Raw genomic sequence first — 18,236 nt, forward strand, 5'->3', positions numbered from 1 at the left:
CATCGAATAGCGGCGTCGCAGCCGGGCTCACGTGGTCTTCTCCTGCAATGCGACCCACGGCATCTTCCAAGGATACAACCTCAATATCTTTTTCATCTTCTCGGCCAACTCTTTCCACTGCGACTTGTTTGATGATACCGAGCGCTTCGCTATACCGTATCGCCATCGCTTCCAAGGATGCAATCTTTGGATTTTTTGGTTTTCACGAGGCATGGCGGAGCAAAATCTGCACACCTCGGATGCGGATCCGAGGTGCACAGACCGTTATCGTAAGTTATCGGAGCGCTTCAAGTGAGACATCTCATATTAACTTGAGCTCTGGTCACGATGATGTGGGAATGTTTCACTCCGCTTTTCGCAATAGCGTGTGCGCTGTTCCGAATAGCGCAAAAATTCCCGCAATGCCGCCCAACCGCCAATAGCCTCTTTGCCATCACCTACGTCACTCCACGGAACGCAATGCCCTACAGAGACGCGTTGAGCCACGCCTGGGTATGGATGCGCCATGGAGGAACACCACCAGCCCAAGGGTTGCATAGGAACTACATGTAGCACGTGGTCGTGCCGATGAACATTCCACACGATTGCGTGACCCTCAGGAACCACAGGCCTCATGCAGTCAAAGATATATCCAGCTTGGAACAAGGCATAGTTAATAACCGCAAGCAAGGCGGCTATCGTGGCTTTGCGCTGTCTCAAGGTGGTCAGAGACTACATGCGCATGGAATCTATCCCATCAAGCAGAAACTGAATGGTCGCACCTAATCTTCAATTACTGCTCGACTAACACTACAACTACTTGCTAGGTCCAGTTTCGGTTAGCGTGGCCAAAACAGGAATGCTCTACCCCTCATTCGTGCTACCGGTTCTTCGTACCATCCCTACGGTCTTCATCTATTTAAACATGTTCAGGGTCTTCTTCGTATACGTTCGGCCTTGGTACGGTCGGTCCTCGTCTGTCGACCATCGCATCGCTCTCATGATGCCGATTGCCAAGCTACAATAATCTGCAAAAGGCGAAGACTAATCATCTATCCACGGACATCACGGTTGGTCCCAGGTATACAGGGGAGCTACCATTGGAGTACAGGCCACATTCGCTACATATCGATAGCTTACACATCATCTACATATTACTATACTGCACTTGGCGCAACGTCTGGAAGAGCTTGGCGATGCTTTCTTCACGCAGAGAGGAGTTTGAGAGTAATTAAGAAAGCAGTGATAGACCTAGGCAGGCGCTGTCGATAATGATAGTAGACAGCACCGGCAGATGCTCGCCCTGCTCATCCCGATTGAGACTCCGGTGTACCCACATCTTATATGCCATCGTCTTCCAATCCACTTATTCTAGTCATTGCGAAGTGCTCCCAAAATACACGACATCTGGTAGCGCCACCTTCACCATCCCCGCACAATGCGTTTCCTCGTCCAGGTTGCGGCCATATTGGCCAGCGCCTCCTTATTAGCAGCGCAAGACACCTACGACTATATCGTCATAGGCTCTGGTCCCGGCGGCGGTCCTCTTGCGTCCAACCTCGCGCGCGCAAATTACTCGGTGCTCCTCCTTGAAGCTGGCGACCAGTCCACGGCCGGCAACGCGGAGTACCCGCCGCAGCTCACGTGGGACTTCTTCGTGAAGCACTACGCAGACGAGAAGAAGAATATGATGAATAAGCATTTAACGTGGAAGACCAAAGAGGGACGGTATTGGGTCGCGGCTGGAGATGCGACACCGCCCGCTGGAAGCACCTTTTTGGGCGTATACTATCCGCGTGGGAGTAGCTTGGGCGGCAGCTCAATGATAAACAAGATGTGCACGTATAGGCCCTCTTCGTCTCTCCTCTTTCTTATGTCAATGCTGATCATTTCCAAGCTGGCTGCCGCCGAACAGCGACTGGAACTACATTCAGAATCTCACTGGCGACACTTCGTGGAAGTAAGTACCAAAATGCTAAATCACAGTATCTATCCTAATTGCTGTAGCTCGGACAATATGCGCAGCATTTTCCAGCGTATCGAGAAGAACAATTACATGACCAAAGGAACCGCAGGCCATGGGTTCGAGGGCTATTTCCAAACCAACATGAACACGCCGGCAAGCCTGGGGCAGCCCGCTCTAGGCATCATGCAAGCCATCGCGCAGAACTTCTCACTCTCCACGTCACAGGCAGATATAGTTGCGAGAATGAGCTCGGATGCAAACTATCTTGACCCGCAGCGCGAGTGGACGACGGGAATCTGGGGCTTGCCTATGCATCAGAAGGCCACGGGTGATCGATACAGCTCGCGCGACTACATCCAAGATACGATCCAGAAAAAGTTCCCCTTGACGCTGAGTATCAACAGTCTTGCTACAAGGGTACTATTTGCGAACGGGACGGCCTGCGGTGGCCAGCCAAGAGCGACAGGCGTCGAATACCTCCAGGGAACATCAATATACAAGGCCGACGCTCGCTTTTCCTCGTCCAACAAAGGCAAATTCAGAACCGCCACCGCACGCAAAGAAGTTATCATCTCGGGCGGAACCTTCAACACGCCACAGATCCTCATGCTCAGCGGCATCGGGCCCAGAGAGCAGCTCGCGCAATTCAACATCACCGTAGTCGTCGACGCCCAAGGCGTAGGAAGAAATCTCCAAGACAATCAAGAAATGCCAATCATTGGCCAATACTCCGGCTCCAGCGCCGGTTTCTCCCAACCCATCATCATGATGAAAACCCCGCACTCCCCAGATGGCGAGCGCGACATGTTCCTCATGCAAGGCGAATTCGCGTTCCGCGGGTTCTGGCCTGCGAATCAGACTAATACCGCATTACCTCAAGACGCACCCAAGACGTACGGCATCAGCATGGTGAAGGGTAAGCCGCAGAATAAGAAGGGGTTCGTGAAGTTACTGTCGGGAGATCCGACGGATATGCCCGAGATCAACTTCATGCTGTTTGAGGAGGGGAAAGAAGTTGATATGGGCGCAATGAAGGATACAGTTGCGTGGGCGAGGAAGATGTATGCTGGTGCGAAGGGGGTTAGTGTGCAGGCGAAGGAGCCGCCGTGTCCTGAGGGGCCGGATGAGAATGGGTACTGTGGGAAGGCGGATGAAGACTGGAGTAAGTCTTGAATTCATACTATCTTCTCAATTCTGTGTCGTGCAATTGCTAATGGTTGAGCACAGTTACCGGACAAACCTTTGGGCATCACCCTACGTCTACAGCGGCGATTGGCAAAGACGGGGATCCGCAGGCTGTGCTGGATAGCAGATTCAGAGTCCGAGGTGTCAAGGGCTTGAGGGTTGTGGATGCGTCTGCTTTTCCGAGGACGCCCGGTGTGTTTCCGGTTGTAAGTACGTTCATGATTAGCGAGAAGGCGAGCGATGTCATGAAGGAGGATGCGAAGAAGGATATTTGCGCGGCTTAGGTAACCGAGCTTGAGATTCTAAGCAGATCAACCTGATACACAGACACGGCGATGCGAGATACCTGTTTACTTCTAGCGTGTTGAATTGTGTGAAACCATACAGTGGTGGCGGCGTGTATCCGGACCGTCGTGACGCGTGAACAGAAACGGCAAGCGCTAAGCCATTTGGGGGTTACTGCCTGGTTATCGTGCGAGACCTTGGCCTGCGTTCCCCTATCTCCACAGTCTAACACCTCGATTTTAAATGGCTTCCATCGTGTCAATGCGTTAGGCAGGTAGGAAACACTCATTAATGTGTAAGCAAAAGAGAGCCTGGCGAGCAATACGTACCTATGGTAGGCCTCCTCCTAGTTGCTGATACGTATCCATCCTTACGTGCGCGACTTCCATTCTTGTTCTCATCAACCACGGCAATGGAAAGAAAAATCTACATGCCAGACCCACAAGCTGGACCACCGTACCCGGGTCTCGGTCTCCCACTTCGCGTCGAGCCAGATCATGGCCAACTCTCCTACCCCATTGGCGCTCACGGCAGCTGCTCCGGTGCTCATAGCGATTGTTTACCAGTTCGAGAACTTGCAATGATGCACATCATGGACCGTCTCACTGACAAACCGAATTGGAGGAAGAAGGTCTGGGATGAGGAGATTGTGAACAAGTGGCGTGAGGAAGCGAAAATCATTCCGGACATTAAGTGGTGGAATATTGCTACGAAGGGCAAAGGCCGATTTGAGGAACAACCACAGGAAGAAGACGAAATTGAGAGTTATCATCCCTATCAGTTCCATAGATGTCAATTGGAAGGTGTCGTGAACGATAATACCTTCGATTGTGTAAGTTGCGCTCCAAATTGTAGGAAACACTTCCGTGACATGTAGCTAAAACAGGGCAGAGCATCAAGGAACTCCGAAGCAAAGCAAGCTATTTCGATAAAACCGGTATCGTAGTTACGATGGATGCGTGCGCATCTGTTGCGAAGTCCGATAGCCTGATTCCATCTGAACTCCACGACGAACTATGCGAAGCATCTCGCAAATTAATAGCTGACCAGTCGCACGCCCCGGATTGGCACCCCAACTCGAAAGACATGGTCCTAGACCTAGTGCACCCATCAATGTACCCTTTGATCTATGGGCGCAGCAAAGTGTTCAGGGAAGAGCTTGTTGGTATCGATGATGCAGTCTCTAAATGGTCTGGCAAGGGCGACGTCATTGCAAAAGACAAACGGACATATGATGAAGAGCGAGATGAGCACAACTACCGTATCGGTGGCAGCATTCATCCGAAGTACTGGAATGACACGTATCAGTGGCTTCCAGCGAATCTGTCATTCCAAGACGATGGTGCGGTGAAATTCACCAGCTACATCAACAACCTTCATCCTCAGAAATATGGTGGGATGTATCATACTATCGAAAAGCTGATCGAGACTGCACTTCCTCTTTGGGACCAGTGCCTCAACCCTGATGTTCTCACGAATGTGGATCGGGAGCATGAAGACTACGCTGGTGGCGCAGGTAGGCTTAGTTCTCGATTTGCATATCCCGATGAAGACACCGCTGAGTGAGTTTGTCCTCGGAAAATAATTAGCAAGGGTCGCTGCCCGGTGCTATAAAGTGACGATATTCCAGAAAATTGGATTCCATCTGATCCACAGGAACTCGCCCACATCAAGGTGAACTGGGACGAAGTTCGTTTGCGGGACTTCCCGACCCGGCACGCAGATGACGACAATGAGTTAAAGTGGATATTGCTCAGAAAAGCTCGCATGCCTGAAGCTGAGTATAAAGACGTCGAGCACGCGCCAAAGGAGGGCACGCGACTTTTTGACAAATTCCGCGACATAGGCCTTCAAGTCATTGTCAAGATGGTATCTATCGAACTTACGCCAGAGAAACCGGACTTCCCCGCTGGTGGGTGGCATGTGCGTCACAGGTATCCAGTGGAAGGGCTTGACTGATGTTCTGCTAGGTCGAAGGGCAGATGAACGAACACATCTGCGCAACTGCGCTTTACTATCTCGACTCCGAAAATGTTACAACGAGCAGCCTCTCGTTCCGCATGCAGACTGATGCATACATGACTGATGAATACAGTGTCGGCCAGCAGGCGTACTCTTGGCTGGAGCAGATTTGGGGCACTGAGCTCAGTTATCAAGGAGCTTGCTTGCAAAATTATGGTAGCGTAGAAACGCACCACGGAAGACTACTGGCTTTCCCAAACGTATTGTAAGCATTCCAGTGAAGGAAAAGAGCTGTTACTAAAATTCGTCAGCCAACATCGCGTCTCGCCCTTCTCTTTGGCAGATAAGACTCGGCCAGGTCATCGTCGTTTTATCGCGCTCTGGCTTGTCGACCCTCACCAGCGCATCATCTCCACGGCCAACGTTCCGCCTCAGCAGCAAGACTGGTGGCTCAGTTCAGTCTCCGGTGACGACATGGAGTCCCGCGACACAGCCCCAGGCCAGGTACCAGCCGAAGTCTTGTCTCTTATGGAGAAGATGTCACTCGATTCTCCTTCGTTGGCTAAGGAGGGCAAACTTCCGCCTGAGCTTATGGAGATGGCATGGGAGCACTTCAAGACCTCCGAAGATAAGGTTTTGTTGAGCGAAGAAGAGGCGAAGGAGCATAGGGTGAAGCTGATGAAGATGAGGACAGCGTTCGTGGATCATAGCGAGGAGATGTGGCATAAGCACACTTACAGTTTCTGTGAGCATTGATTTGAACGTCTGTCGTCAATTCAGGTATCTATCAAGAACACAGTATAGGCGATGTCTTCTTATAGCCTTTGGTATGGTAAAAACAGAGGAGTCGAGCTTGTGTGAGCTCAAAATTACAACGTTATACTGGATAAAATACTACGAGATCAACTCGCTTCCCAACCGGGCCGCCTCCTCGAGGCCCATTGGTTCCTTAAATGACTATTTCCAGTTCTTTTGAACGTCAGCATTCTCTGAAGCTTGCTCAGACTGCGTAACGTAGATGTCAGACTTCACATTGATCCCTCCACGGTCTCCTTGTCCATCAGAAGTGTGCACACCGCTCCTTTGGATGCTGTGTAGGAGGTATTCGTCGCGACCCGGCCGCTGCTTGCTGTCATTGAATCCACTTGAACCTGCATATTTCTGCCCAGTCGAGACGATAGTTGTCGATAACGATGGAAAGTACCTTTGAACAAAGGGTTTGAGGCGAGCCACTGCCATTGCGTTAGATGGTTGCGCAAGTACAGACACGAGATGGGTAATGACTTACAGCTGGCACCTAGGATCCCAATGTTCAACTCAATAGCCGACCACACCCCAACTCTAGCTTGACACCACGTAATGTCCGGATTGTCTTGGATGTCGTTCACAAACGCGATCCTGCCAATTGATGCGACGACACAGAATGAGCCCAAAGTCATCAGTATTCCTACTGAGACCTTCTGGCGCGTTGGCATCTGGAGTTGGTGGACCAAAGGAATTGGCAGGCCAATGACTAATACATCTGAAATGATGTTCAAGGCAGCATGGGCAGTACCAGCGTGCGTGAGGCACACAACGCTCCCATGGAGCGGATCGCAGGGTCCGGTTACCAGCACCGTCAGTACGATGGTGTATACAACAATGCAGGCACCGGTAATCCAGGCGCTTCTTTTTCCCCACTTCGCATGATAAACCTGATGGATCAATGTCAAAACCGATAGCTTCGTCAACGTAGGCGTCCAGAAATAAGTCACCGACATGGCGACGAGTTGCTATACAGACCGTTCTCGTCAGTCGCAAGTGCAGAAATTGGTAACGGCGGAGAGACACGTACATGAAGATATCCCGGAAGCTCTGTCGCCTCGACATTCCATAAGTGTTTCCCGTAGCCGTATTTGATAGCTAGCTCCGGTTATGACTCGTTCCATTGCGATACGACGTTCTCGATATCACAGGAGGTATACTCACCAATTAAAGTGCAAGCGATCGAGCCGGCACCTACGCCCCAAGATGCGACCAGGAAGACTAGAATTGAACAGTATCAGTCGCGTACACAATGGAAGCAAAAAGGGCATCTTACAATCGCCAATGTCAGTCCTTCTGTTGATGAAGGCTGAGGTATAGATTCGGAGGCTCAAAAACACTGTTGCAATGGCGTATGTTGAGATGTTGGCAACAATAAGTGCGATTTGTACGGAACTGTATCCACCACCAAAGTTTGCCATTTCGCCCTCCGGGGCCGGCATAGCACCTTGTGGTGGTGTGTCTCCCATTGTGATCAACTTGGGAATACAAAAGCGGAATTGATGTTTCTGAAAGAAGCCTGCGAAGAGATCAGACCTCGGGACTCTCTTGCAAAGGGCGGTGCTGCTCAAGGTTTGGTTTGATAGTGTGAGCACTGTGGCAGCGAACTGAATGTTCGCGAGGCTGTGATCATAAAGGCTTATTTCCGCTGGGATGGGATTCCCAACTACCCCTTGTAAGGGTTGCCAAGCCGGGAACGCAAGTTAGTGGCTTGGGGCAGAAGTTGGGGTTTAGGGTGAGCTCAGACAGGCCAGACACGGGTGAGCATCAAGGGCTTGGCTAAATCCTTCAGTTACGCGGCGAATTATCACTAAGCTGGACATGCAGGGGAGCAGTGTTGCGCCGCAGCCGGGTGGATACGAGATAAATGCCAACGGTGCGACCCGTGAAACTACCCTTCATGATTGGAACGTTGTACATCAACGATCTGCACCTCGAACATCCCAATTTCTCAGCATAGACTAGGCCAAGAACATGTGCAGGTCAGGTTTATGCGGCACAGGTACAACTTCCCCAAGTTCTTATCCATTCGCTAAGTTCCTGCCGCATTGACTGCTGCTCAGGTTCGCGCGTCTCAAGGCCTGATCCTCATTCTAATCTTGAACAACTGCCGCCTTTTACCCAGAAAACTCGCTAGCCGAGATGCCCGTGCGAGCTGTTTGTTGAATTGCGAAGCATTGGCGACGCGCACGCGGTAGCTGCTCGCCTAAGTACGCCTGGTGGCCAGCAACTCTCTTCCACCGCTGCTTACGTTCTTCGTGGACGGTTAAGCGCCTCTCAGTGTCCTCTGTACAAAACAATATGGCGTCACTTGAGCAGATGTCGGCCATGGCCGGTGAACCTGATCTGGTCATTCCGCTGAACTACTTCGATAACAACACCATGTTCACGAGTATCACCATGCACGCAATCATGGTCTACGACGAGGTGCTAGATCCCGACAAGCTTCGTTCAAGTCTTTCCCAACTGATAGGACGGGAAACATGGCAAAAACTGGGTGCAAGATTGGAAAAGGGAGTAAGTCTATCAGCCATTCAATCTCGAGAATACCTACAAGCGGATGCTGACGCGCGACAGCAAAACGGACCTGAATATCGTGTCCCACGGAAATTCTCCACCGCCCGCCCGGCGGTCGCGTATACACATGTTTTGCATGACATGGCAAAAGCAGACCACCCCGCCGCTTCTCGCATACCCAGCTCGAAGTCAGCACCCTTAGAACGTCCTGCGCTCGTAGGAAATCCTGAAGATTGGAGCGAACTATGCTGTGGCGCTGACTCGCCGAAAACGATTTCAGACTATGTGGGCTCGGATCGGCCCGTCACTGGTCTCCGCGTAGTGTCATTCAAAGATGCCACCATTGTCAACATTCACTGGCTCCATCTCGCGGCCGATGCCATGGCCCTCAAGGCTATACTGGACAACTGGGTGTTGGTTCTTCAAGGGCGCGAAGCGGAGATTCCGCTCCAGCTTGGTTTCGACGAGGACCCGCTGCGCGAGCTGGGACTTCACCCCACAGAGGCGTACGAACTCGCAGGTTCTGAGCTGTCAAAGTGGGGTACATTGTCGTATGCGCTGAGAAATGGCTACAGTATCGCTTTAGGAAAGAAAGAAAACCGGACGGTCTGTATTCCAGCCGCCTTCTTGGAAAAGCTTCGTAAAACCGCACTCCAGGAGCTGAGAGATGAGGGCGCAAAAGATCCATTCCTGACTGATAACGACGTCATCACAGCCTGGTTCTCGCGTCTTGCCTTCTCCCACTTGCCTCCTGAAAAGCCTGTGACCATTATGCAAGCCATGTCTATGCGGCGCGCACTCGAGCGGGACCTCTTACCTCCAGGCAGGCCCTTCGTCTCCAACTGCCACAGCTTCACGAGTGTCCTGGGAACTAAAAAGGAGATTGATCAGTCGTTGGGACGTTTGGCAGGAGACATCCGGCGGGGCATCAACAAGCACGGCACACGCGAGCAGGTGGAAGCGTTTTGCAGTATGGTCCGGAGTAATGCGTGGCCATTGGGTCCCATGCCTATATTCTTTGGCCGAGCGAACATGCACCACATAGGATTTTCGAATTGGAAAAAGGTCAAGGCAAACTTGACAGATCTCTCGGCGGCATGTGTCACCAAGAGAGACATCCCTCTATACCCATCTTTTGTTTCGCAAATCCAGGGCGGCATCGCTTATCCAGATGGCTTCATCATTACCGGGCAGGACACTGAGGGTAATTATTGGCTCGAGGGATACCGGCCCGGCGGGCTGTGGGCGCACGTAGAGAAGTTGCTAAAGGCCGACATCTAGTTGTGATGGTAGTGTTTATCAGGGACTCGTCGCAATGGCGACCCTGCGCCTAATAGTTGCACCTAATGTATATATTCATGTAATCAACGTGCAGTCGCTCTATAAAAGGGCTTTCCTACAGAGTCCAGCATTTCTCATCAGCTGTGCAGAAATGGTTACAGCGGGGCACGATGAAGCTCCCACTGTCCGGTTGAGTGTTAGGGGCAGACGTGTCCTGGCATGCGTGGCCAGACCCACCGATATTAGATCTGGCATACCCAATGTGCCCGAGATATTCCCTATAGCGGTGACTGATACGAGCAAGGAGTCGGCGACCAAGTTACAGGTGGCAGCCGTTGGGCTGGACACCCGAGGGTGCGAATCCTTCGCTAGCCTTCTGGAGTAGTGATTTCAATGCTGCGGCTGGCTCGAGTCATTCATCTGCTCACTGATCCTCTTTCCATTGGTTCAATTCTCGTACCTTGCTTTGTTCTTTATCCTCCCATGTCGTTGCCGAGACGCTCGGCAGAGATCTCGTGGAGGGCCGCGAGGCGCGCACGGCGGGAAGCGATGACTATGCCAACAGCAGCATGCCGATCGCAACCCGCAGAGCACTGCCTGATCTCGTGACATTATGACCTCCAGGAGAACCAAGTGCGGAAATCTCGATGAACACGCAAGGATTCCCCCCATGCGGTGTGGTGCATCGTATGCATTAGCGGTGTTGGCATCTGTCCCTCTTAGCGCAGACAGCGCATCGACGCAAAACCTACCTAGTTACGAACTTTCCACATGGCCTTACTTCGTACGCGCAATCTCAGTGCATTAGCCAACGTCTCCCTTTGTTTGTACTGGTTATTTCTTTCGAGAAAAGGTCGCCCCCGTCGCACTCTTCAAGGATCCATCCTCATAAAGTGGCCAAGATCTCGTGCATCCTAGGCTGATTTGAGTCGTATGATGAAGTAATTAAATGTCTTGTTAGACTCTCACCTTAAAGAGTGCTAGTGGCTAGTCATAGGCTCAAAAGAGTACACGAGTGTCTTTGCAACAAATTATGGAGAATATGCCTATATGCATTCGATGGAAAGCGACTTTGATAAAGGCAAATGCAGTGAACTTGACCCATTGTTACCCAGTGTCTACATACATTGACGTTCAAGGAAGCTCAACGTATTATGACTTGGCCACCGTCTTGGACCACGGTGAACCTCGAGTAAATGGTATAGACACACTGTATAAATTGTGTAACAGTCGTCATTGGCGGCTAAAGTATTGAGGTTTCTGGTTTCATTTGATAAATATACAACGCGACATCTGAACGGCTCTTGTGTAGGGTATCCCGAGATGCATCTACTCTAGATTTCATCCAATATTGCCTGAGTGAACATCATGATGTTGAGAATGCACACGACTCCCTCCACCACCCATTCCAAACACAGTCTAGTGTAGCACGGCGTAACGGGTCTGCAGCGACTGCCGTGCTCGCGCGGCTCCGCCTCGGTCGTAATCGCTGGCGGGACGGATCGTCTCGCACGAGCGTCGAGTTGCAAGTCTCCCAAGGTTGCCAAGGCCTGCCTCAAAAGAATCGAGTGAACCCGAAATGACACCTTATCCTGCCCAATTGAAGGTACGCAGGCACATCTTCAAGCCCAAGGCGACGATCTTTCCCTTTGACTGCAACCTGTTCAGCCCTCGGTTCTGCGGCGAACACGGGCCACGCTGCTAGCCCAACGGCGAGTAGTCTTATTAGCTACTTCGAGCATGGCGTAGGTCATGTGACTGCAAAAACCTGCGTTCCGCTCATGCATACGTGGTTCAACATGCAGATGTTGGCACCATACGGCGGGTTATCTATCAATACTAACGCAGTGATGGTGGCACTATTGACCTCAAAGCATAGTTTGACATCAGCTATTGGCTCTTCGAAAGAGGACACCGCTGGTATTCACATTCCGGGCTGCTTCCGATGCATCTGGACCCTATCTTGTTGACGGTACAGTCGGCTAGCACGTACGTACGGCCGGGACCTGATTTCCCTCCTGCCTAACTAGTCTGCTTGGCAAAAACCGTATCTCTGGTCCTCCCATTAGACTGGGCCTTGCCGTCGTTCGTCGTCCACATATGCAGCCATGCAGCTTCACAGTGCCCTAGGGTACGGTACCTCGAAATGGCAGATTTTGAAGGAAGATGCACGTCGTAATTGACAGGCTGGTTGCAAGAGGGAAGTCCGAATGGCTCAAGAGCTCCGTGGACACGTCATCTAAGCATTGAATCTGCACTGAATCTTGACTCTTCCACAATACGGAACTATAGGTCCGACTACATCATTTACCAGTTGTGTATCGTGATCTGCGAATGTGCGGTCAAGTAGGAGGATACCAACCATATGCTACCTCCAGGCACGATTGGCTAAGGTCCGGAAAATAGCTTGTGCTAAGACATCCATGGCTCTTAGGCCCCAGATCTGGTATGGCAATTACCCGCCATCAAGACATGATTCGTAAACGACGTGGAAGGATTCGAAGGATTTCAACGCACTCGGTCTGATTTTTCCTGTTTGATTCCAAGCCCGACCACTGTGATGCTACGATCAGCGCGACACTTCAGCCTCGTAAAGGCAAGGCCTGTCAGCTATGACGACAATTGAACACTTTTCGACACAGCATGAGGTTCAACAACGCATATCTTGGTGGCTTGAGCGCAGGAGTGACGACACCGAGGTTGGAGCGTCACGAGAGGGCCGTCCGCGGCGCTCAATATATTTCCAGCAGTCCGTTCAACGAAATTTGCAGCTATAACATTCCATATGAACGATATTCAGACTTTCAACATGAACAAGAACCAAACTTTCAACAAAGGCGACCTCATGTCCCCTAAGACAGGGTACCCAGTATCCGATATACCAACTCCTCCAGAGTCGGAGGCTGCAAGCATCCACGAAACTGAGGAGCATCATGATGAAGAACAGGGCTCGTTCGTTCGGGTTCCAGATTGTTTCGGTTCCATCATGGCTCCGAAACCCGCCGTCAACCCCAACTATTTCGCAGCTAAAGCCAGAGGGGATCGTTGGATTGCGAAGTATGTGATTCAGATGGTGGGCGGATTATCGGAACCGCTCTGCCTGCAACGCGAATTATACTAACATGAACATTCTGCGCAGACACATGGGTTTTGACAAGAAAACAGCAGCGAAGAATGCACAAGCTGATCTATGCTATCTTGCGTCCATATGGTCGGCAACAGCGTCAGAAGACCGTCTCGTCATGATGTTGGACTGGAACAATTGGGTCAGTGCTCTTTGCTCTCTATTAAGTTTCTCACGAAGACTGACCGTGCCCTTAGGTATTCTTCTTTGACGACGGTATGTTACTCGGAGCCCATCTCTTTTCCGAAGTCTTTCCGTCTGCTCTGTCTGTACTAATCCCGGGTGTTTGAGCAGAATTTGACGAAGGACGCTTTAAGACGGACGTTCCCGCTGCAGCGGAGGAAGTGAAGCAGACCTTGGCCATCATGGAAGGGAGTGCACCCCGGTATAGCCCAGAGTCGGATCGCGTGCGGTATATCTTTCAGACGTGCTGCGATAGAATCAAGGCTACATCCAGTGAAGGTATGATTCATTCGATTTGGCTCTCGGTTCCCGCAAGCTAGACTCGCTTGTTCAGTATAGCGTCATGGCCACGATGCTAACTCTTCAACAAATATAGAGATGCAACAGCGATGGATAGATCAGCATAAGCGATACTTCGAGCAACTCGTCGTACAGGTTGATCTGGAGGCCAGAGGTGCGAGTCTCACATGCGATGTGGATGCGTACTTCGACCTACGGAGAGGCACGATTGGTGTGTACCCGGCCATCACACTCGCCGAGTGGGCCGGTGACATCAAAGTACCACAGAAAGCTTACGACCACCCAAGCTTGCAGAAATGCATGCAAGTTGCAGCCGATCTGGTTATACTGTAAGTGAAATGCCATCATACACCTCTGTGAAGAGATCGTACTAAAGTATCTCAGGGTCAACGATGTGCTTTCCTACCGTAAAGACCTCGATCTGGGTGTTGATTTCAACTTGATCACCCTCCTTATGAACAAGGATTGTTCCGGCGTTCAACAAGCCATGGACAAGATTGGGGACATGATCGAAGACTGCTACCGCCAGTGGTTCCTGGCTTTGGCGGACTTGCCGTCCTATGGCGAGGAAGTTGATCGCGAGGTTATGAAGTTCGTGGAGGTTTGTAGGGCAATGGCTCACGGGAACTTATATTGGAGGTAAGGATTTTATCCCGGCGAGTCGATGCATGTTGTGATGATCTCGCTAATGTACCCGACAGCTTTCAAACTGGTCGCTTCTTGGGCAATGAGGGCCATGACGTCCACGAGACAGGCCTTATGGAGCTTCCGCCTACATTCGACCGAGCGAATGAGGATGAGCCCATGGCCACGCCAGTCCCGTTACAGTCACACTCAGCGGCTCAGCCGTGTGCCGATGTCATGCATGCATATGGAGAAAAGGATTATTTCGTTTGATAGATGTTCCAGCAAGTAAATCGTACATCACTTCAGCTACTTTGAGCGTCAGTATTTCGTGGATAGAATATAGGAAGGATTCGCCAATAATCCCAACACATTGATAGCCAAATCCTGAGGAGTCCCGTCTTGCCTAGAGTGGTTGGTGTAACGGGCCGCCTTCCGTTCACGGGCTCCCGGCCCCTGACGATCAGCCTAAAACATGAAACCGCAGCGAGGTCATTGCTCAAAAGTGATGCTCCGAAGGATCTATAATTTTGCTCTCGTAATGTGTTGGCTAACCACATTCGGCCTAGAGATCAACGTTGGTCACTCTTTTCGATGTCTTGCACGTACTTCATGTTGATTGGGGCCACTGCTCACCGCCATACGCTACTACAGCAAGGATCTCCAACACGCACAGTATGGCTCGGTAGGAACATTTCCTGCTAGGTATTTTCGAACGCCATTGTCACCACATATTCCAAGATTCTGATCCTGCGATGACAAAATTGTGCATCTCGCCTCGGGAGTTTATTACCCCATGTTCGTCCGTCAGTCACAATACTTTCTCTCATAAGCCGCACAAGTGATCGGTATTCTTCTTATGCTTTTTGAAAACGTCTTCATCTGCCCACTTCAATATTTTATGCCTCATTTCTACGCTTACCAACATGTTTGACACGCTATTCTTATCCTTGTTGATTTCTGGGATCTTGTACTACATCGTCAGCGCACTTTACTATGTAACACTGCACCCGCTTGCCTCATTACCGGGCCCTGTACCTTGTGCAATTAGTCGCATTCCTTATTGGTATGTCTCGTTCCGTGGCGTCGACGTACCTTGGATGAAGAGGCTACACGACAAGTATGGACCTGTGGTAAGGTTTGGTCCGACAGACCTCAGCTACGCTTCGGCGGAGGGATGGCAGGAAATTCACGGCGCGAAAGTTCAAGAGAAGGCTGTAGAATTCTCCCCCCAACCCGTCAATGGTGTGTGATCTCCCGATTACTCCTTATCCAACACTGAAATTGATAGGTGTGGCACCTTTCTTGACGGCTACTCATGAGAACCATACTCGAATGCGTCGCCTGTTTTCTCCAGCTTTCTCGGCTCGATCGCTCAAAGCTCAAGAACCTCTCTTCCAAAGATATGCAGATCTTCTGAAGTACAAGGTTTCGGAAGTGGGTCAGGACGGCAAGAAGCCCATCGATATTGGAGAGCTACTGAACTTTACTACCTTCGACGTCATGGCTGAGCTCACTTTCGGTCAGAACTTGAGAATGCTGGCGAAGACTGAGTACAGCCCATGGGTGGCATCTATTGTCGGTTCTCTCAAGATGTTACCTCTGGTGGCCATGATCAACTACTACCCATTGCTGCGAATCATCCTTTTCGAACGATTCCAACCAAAGGTTATTGCTGAGCAGAGGAAAGCGCACTGTGCGTTTTCGGAAGAGCTTGTGAACAGGCGACTGAAAGTGGGATCAGATAAGCCTGATGTGTGGAACCTCGTCCTAGACGATAAGAGCAAAGGCCCAGGCAAAGGCCTCACGCTGGAGGAGATGCATTCCAACTCTGAAGTGTTTATGTTGGCCGGTTCAGAAACGACTGGTAAGTTTTCATCAAATGACTGAAGCGCACAAATATGTGACTGACTTGGAACGCATCTGCGCAGCCACTCTTCTGAGCGGAGCCATATACTACTTGCTGAAAAACCCTCGCAAATTCGACACCCTTGTTGAGGAGGTCAGAGGTTCATTCAGTAGCGGCGACAAGATGACTCTTGAGAACCTGGGTAGCCTGAAATACCTGAACGCATGTACGTAACACACTTGCTTCACAGCACAATGAGTGACCACGTGCTGACTGCATGCTGCTATTAGGTCTCAAAGAAGCGCTCCGCATCTATCCTCCAGTGCCGATAGGTAGTCCCCGTATAACACAACAGGGTGGTCAGATGATCCTTGGGAAATGGATCCCCCCAGATACACGGGTTTCCGTTCACCACTGGTCAACTTATCACTCAGAGTCTAACTTTACCGATCCCCACAGCTACGTCCCCGAGCGATGGCTGGGGACGGACCCCAAGTACGCTGCCGACTCATTTAACGCTCATCAGCCATTCGGATATGGGTATCGAAACTGCATTGGGCAAAACATGGCAATGCACGAGATGAGATTGATCATGGCCACCCTGCTTTTGACATTCGATCTGGAGCTCTGCGAAGAAAGTAAGAACTGGGAAGATCAAAAATCCTTTGCGCTATGGATCAAGGACCCGCTGATGGTGCGGGCAACTCCGCGAGTTGGAGAGAAAGCTGAAGAATAATAGCCTGTCTTGATAGTCTATTCAGACTCTTAAAATACTACTGATGACCGAAAACATGAATATGATGTACCACGCCTGCGCGCCCCATAAGGAACCAATGAGTTTGGAAAAGCCAGATAAGATACATTCATGATCAGCGAGTCTTCCATGAAGACACAGTCAATTTCCTGCGTGACATATACCTAAGCGAACGGAACGCCTAGTATTTAGTGGTGTATGGGCATATCAATAGACATAAGGATTACCAGGAGCCGAACGACGCATAATACCCCACGATCGACACCTCACGGAACCATGTGGCACAATTTAATTTCAAGAGACTTGGTGTCCTTCCCAAAGGGTCGCCTATAGAAGCGAGCTCCCTCTTATCCTGGGGTAACATAGGATACCCAAACTTTGGATCGAGCGTGCGTATCCTTGTAAGTCACGTGCATCTCAATCTCGGTAACGCGCGTCGCGCTTTTTTGCTGGCCAATCTATCCTGCGCTTTATCTCACCGCCAAATCCAGCGGACCTTGACAAAGCTTCGATATGAGCAGTTCAGTTCAGTTGACACTCTTTGTGACTTTCCACGTCCACCCAGATCGAATCGAGGAATGGAAGAATGCGCACCGACCTATCTGGGCCGCTTGTGCTGCGGAGCCCGAATGCCTCTACTTTGATGTTTTCCATGACCCTGATAATCCGGGTCGATTTCGGTTGGTGGAGGTCTGGGATGCTGATCGAGAGTGGTTCGAGAAGCATCAACTCACCAAGCCATACTACGCTATATTGTGGGCAAAATCGAGACCAACTTGGACTCAAGAATTTGAGATTGAATATATGGAGCGCCTTCGGGAGGGCATGAGCTACAAGGACAAATTTCTGGATGGAGGATCCTCTGGCTCTACAACATAGATGGGCCATGTCAGACGTCTCTACTTTCTATCCAGCGTTGATCCGGCGGCAGCATTAGTTGTGCCCAATTGTCGATATGTCAGAGCCTTCAGAGTTGGTTTCGGCGTTCGTGTTGAACGAAGCGTGGGTTTGCGAGGATTGGGTCTCTGAAAATGACGTCATCGCCAAAGTTCTGTCACAACAACCACTATCAGTGTGCAATCAACAATGTTGACGAGAGAATGGTTAACAATGTGGACAACGCGCCTTCTTTACTTCAACCTCTATGCGATGACAGCGCCGCTGTGTTTACTTAGATACTCGCGCTTTAAAGCTGTGTTGCAGCTCAACACATGACTCCAGCAGGCGCTGAACGAGCTCGCAGTGAAGGAGACTGTCACCCGCCACATAAAGGCACTGCAAGACTTGACTCGCACTTCCTACGAAAAATTGATCGCAACCCACGAGCGAATCATGCTACAAAACATCTAGTCTGGTCCTCTGCAGAGATGATTCTACTACAGACCAGTTGTACCGTCGCTAACATGACCAAGCGGATAATCCA

At 50.7% G+C, this 18,236-nt stretch overlaps 6 protein-coding genes across 6 annotated transcripts; 5 read left to right on the forward strand and 1 right to left on the reverse strand.

Moving 5' to 3' along the window:
• Positions 1-1,417: 1,417 nt before the first annotated feature.
• Positions 1,418-3,414, forward strand: N0V89_001716 (uncharacterized protein; the record flags this gene model as incomplete). The annotated part of the gene is made up of 4 exons (XM_056210527.1): positions 1,418-1,815; positions 1,877-1,939; positions 1,987-3,107; positions 3,173-3,414. The coding sequence occupies 4 exons, from the start codon at positions 1,418-1,420 to the stop codon at positions 3,412-3,414; spliced, it is 1,824 nt and encodes a 607-aa protein (XP_056074000.1).
• A 593-nt stretch (positions 3,415-4,007) lies between these two features.
• Positions 4,008-6,133, forward strand: N0V89_001717 (uncharacterized protein; the record flags this gene model as incomplete). The annotated part of the gene is made up of 5 exons (XM_056210528.1): positions 4,008-4,247; positions 4,307-4,931; positions 5,046-5,338; positions 5,386-5,642; positions 5,689-6,133. 5 exons carry the CDS (start codon positions 4,008-4,010, stop codon positions 6,131-6,133), a joined length of 1,860 nt encoding a protein of 619 aa, XP_056074001.1.
• A 201-nt stretch (positions 6,134-6,334) lies between these two features.
• On the reverse strand, positions 6,335-7,137 carry N0V89_001718 (uncharacterized protein; the record flags this gene model as incomplete). The annotated part of the gene is made up of 2 exons (XM_056210529.1): positions 6,335-6,609; positions 6,666-7,137. The coding sequence occupies 2 exons, from the start codon at positions 7,135-7,137 to the stop codon at positions 6,335-6,337; spliced, it is 747 nt and encodes a 248-aa protein (XP_056074002.1).
• A 1,345-nt stretch (positions 7,138-8,482) lies between these two features.
• On the forward strand, positions 8,483-9,979 carry N0V89_001719 (uncharacterized protein; the record flags this gene model as incomplete). Its single annotated transcript, XM_056210530.1, has 1 exon — positions 8,483-9,979. One exon carries the CDS (start codon positions 8,483-8,485, stop codon positions 9,977-9,979), a length of 1,497 nt encoding a protein of 498 aa, XP_056074003.1.
• Positions 9,980-12,764: 2,785 nt separating this feature from the next.
• N0V89_001720 (uncharacterized protein) lies at positions 12,765-14,483 on the forward strand (the record flags this gene model as incomplete). The annotated part of the gene is made up of 7 exons (XM_056210531.1): positions 12,765-13,036; positions 13,119-13,245; positions 13,301-13,319; positions 13,398-13,565; positions 13,684-13,915; positions 13,971-14,177; positions 14,288-14,483. The coding sequence occupies 7 exons, from the start codon at positions 12,765-12,767 to the stop codon at positions 14,481-14,483; spliced, it is 1,221 nt and encodes a 406-aa protein (XP_056074004.1).
• Positions 14,484-15,452: 969 nt separating this feature from the next.
• On the forward strand, positions 15,453-16,795 carry N0V89_001721 (uncharacterized protein; the record flags this gene model as incomplete). Its single annotated transcript, XM_056210532.1, has 3 exons — positions 15,453-16,077; positions 16,142-16,285; positions 16,350-16,795. 3 exons carry the CDS (start codon positions 15,453-15,455, stop codon positions 16,793-16,795), a joined length of 1,215 nt encoding a protein of 404 aa, XP_056074005.1.
• Positions 16,796-18,236: the final 1,441 nt, after the last annotated feature.

Source organism: Didymosphaeria variabile (assembly GCF_027946475.1).
Source record: "Didymosphaeria variabile strain IMI 356815 chromosome Unknown scaffold_2, whole genome shotgun sequence".
Lineage (NCBI taxonomy): Eukaryota > Fungi > Ascomycota > Dothideomycetes > Pleosporales > Didymosphaeriaceae > Didymosphaeria > Didymosphaeria variabile.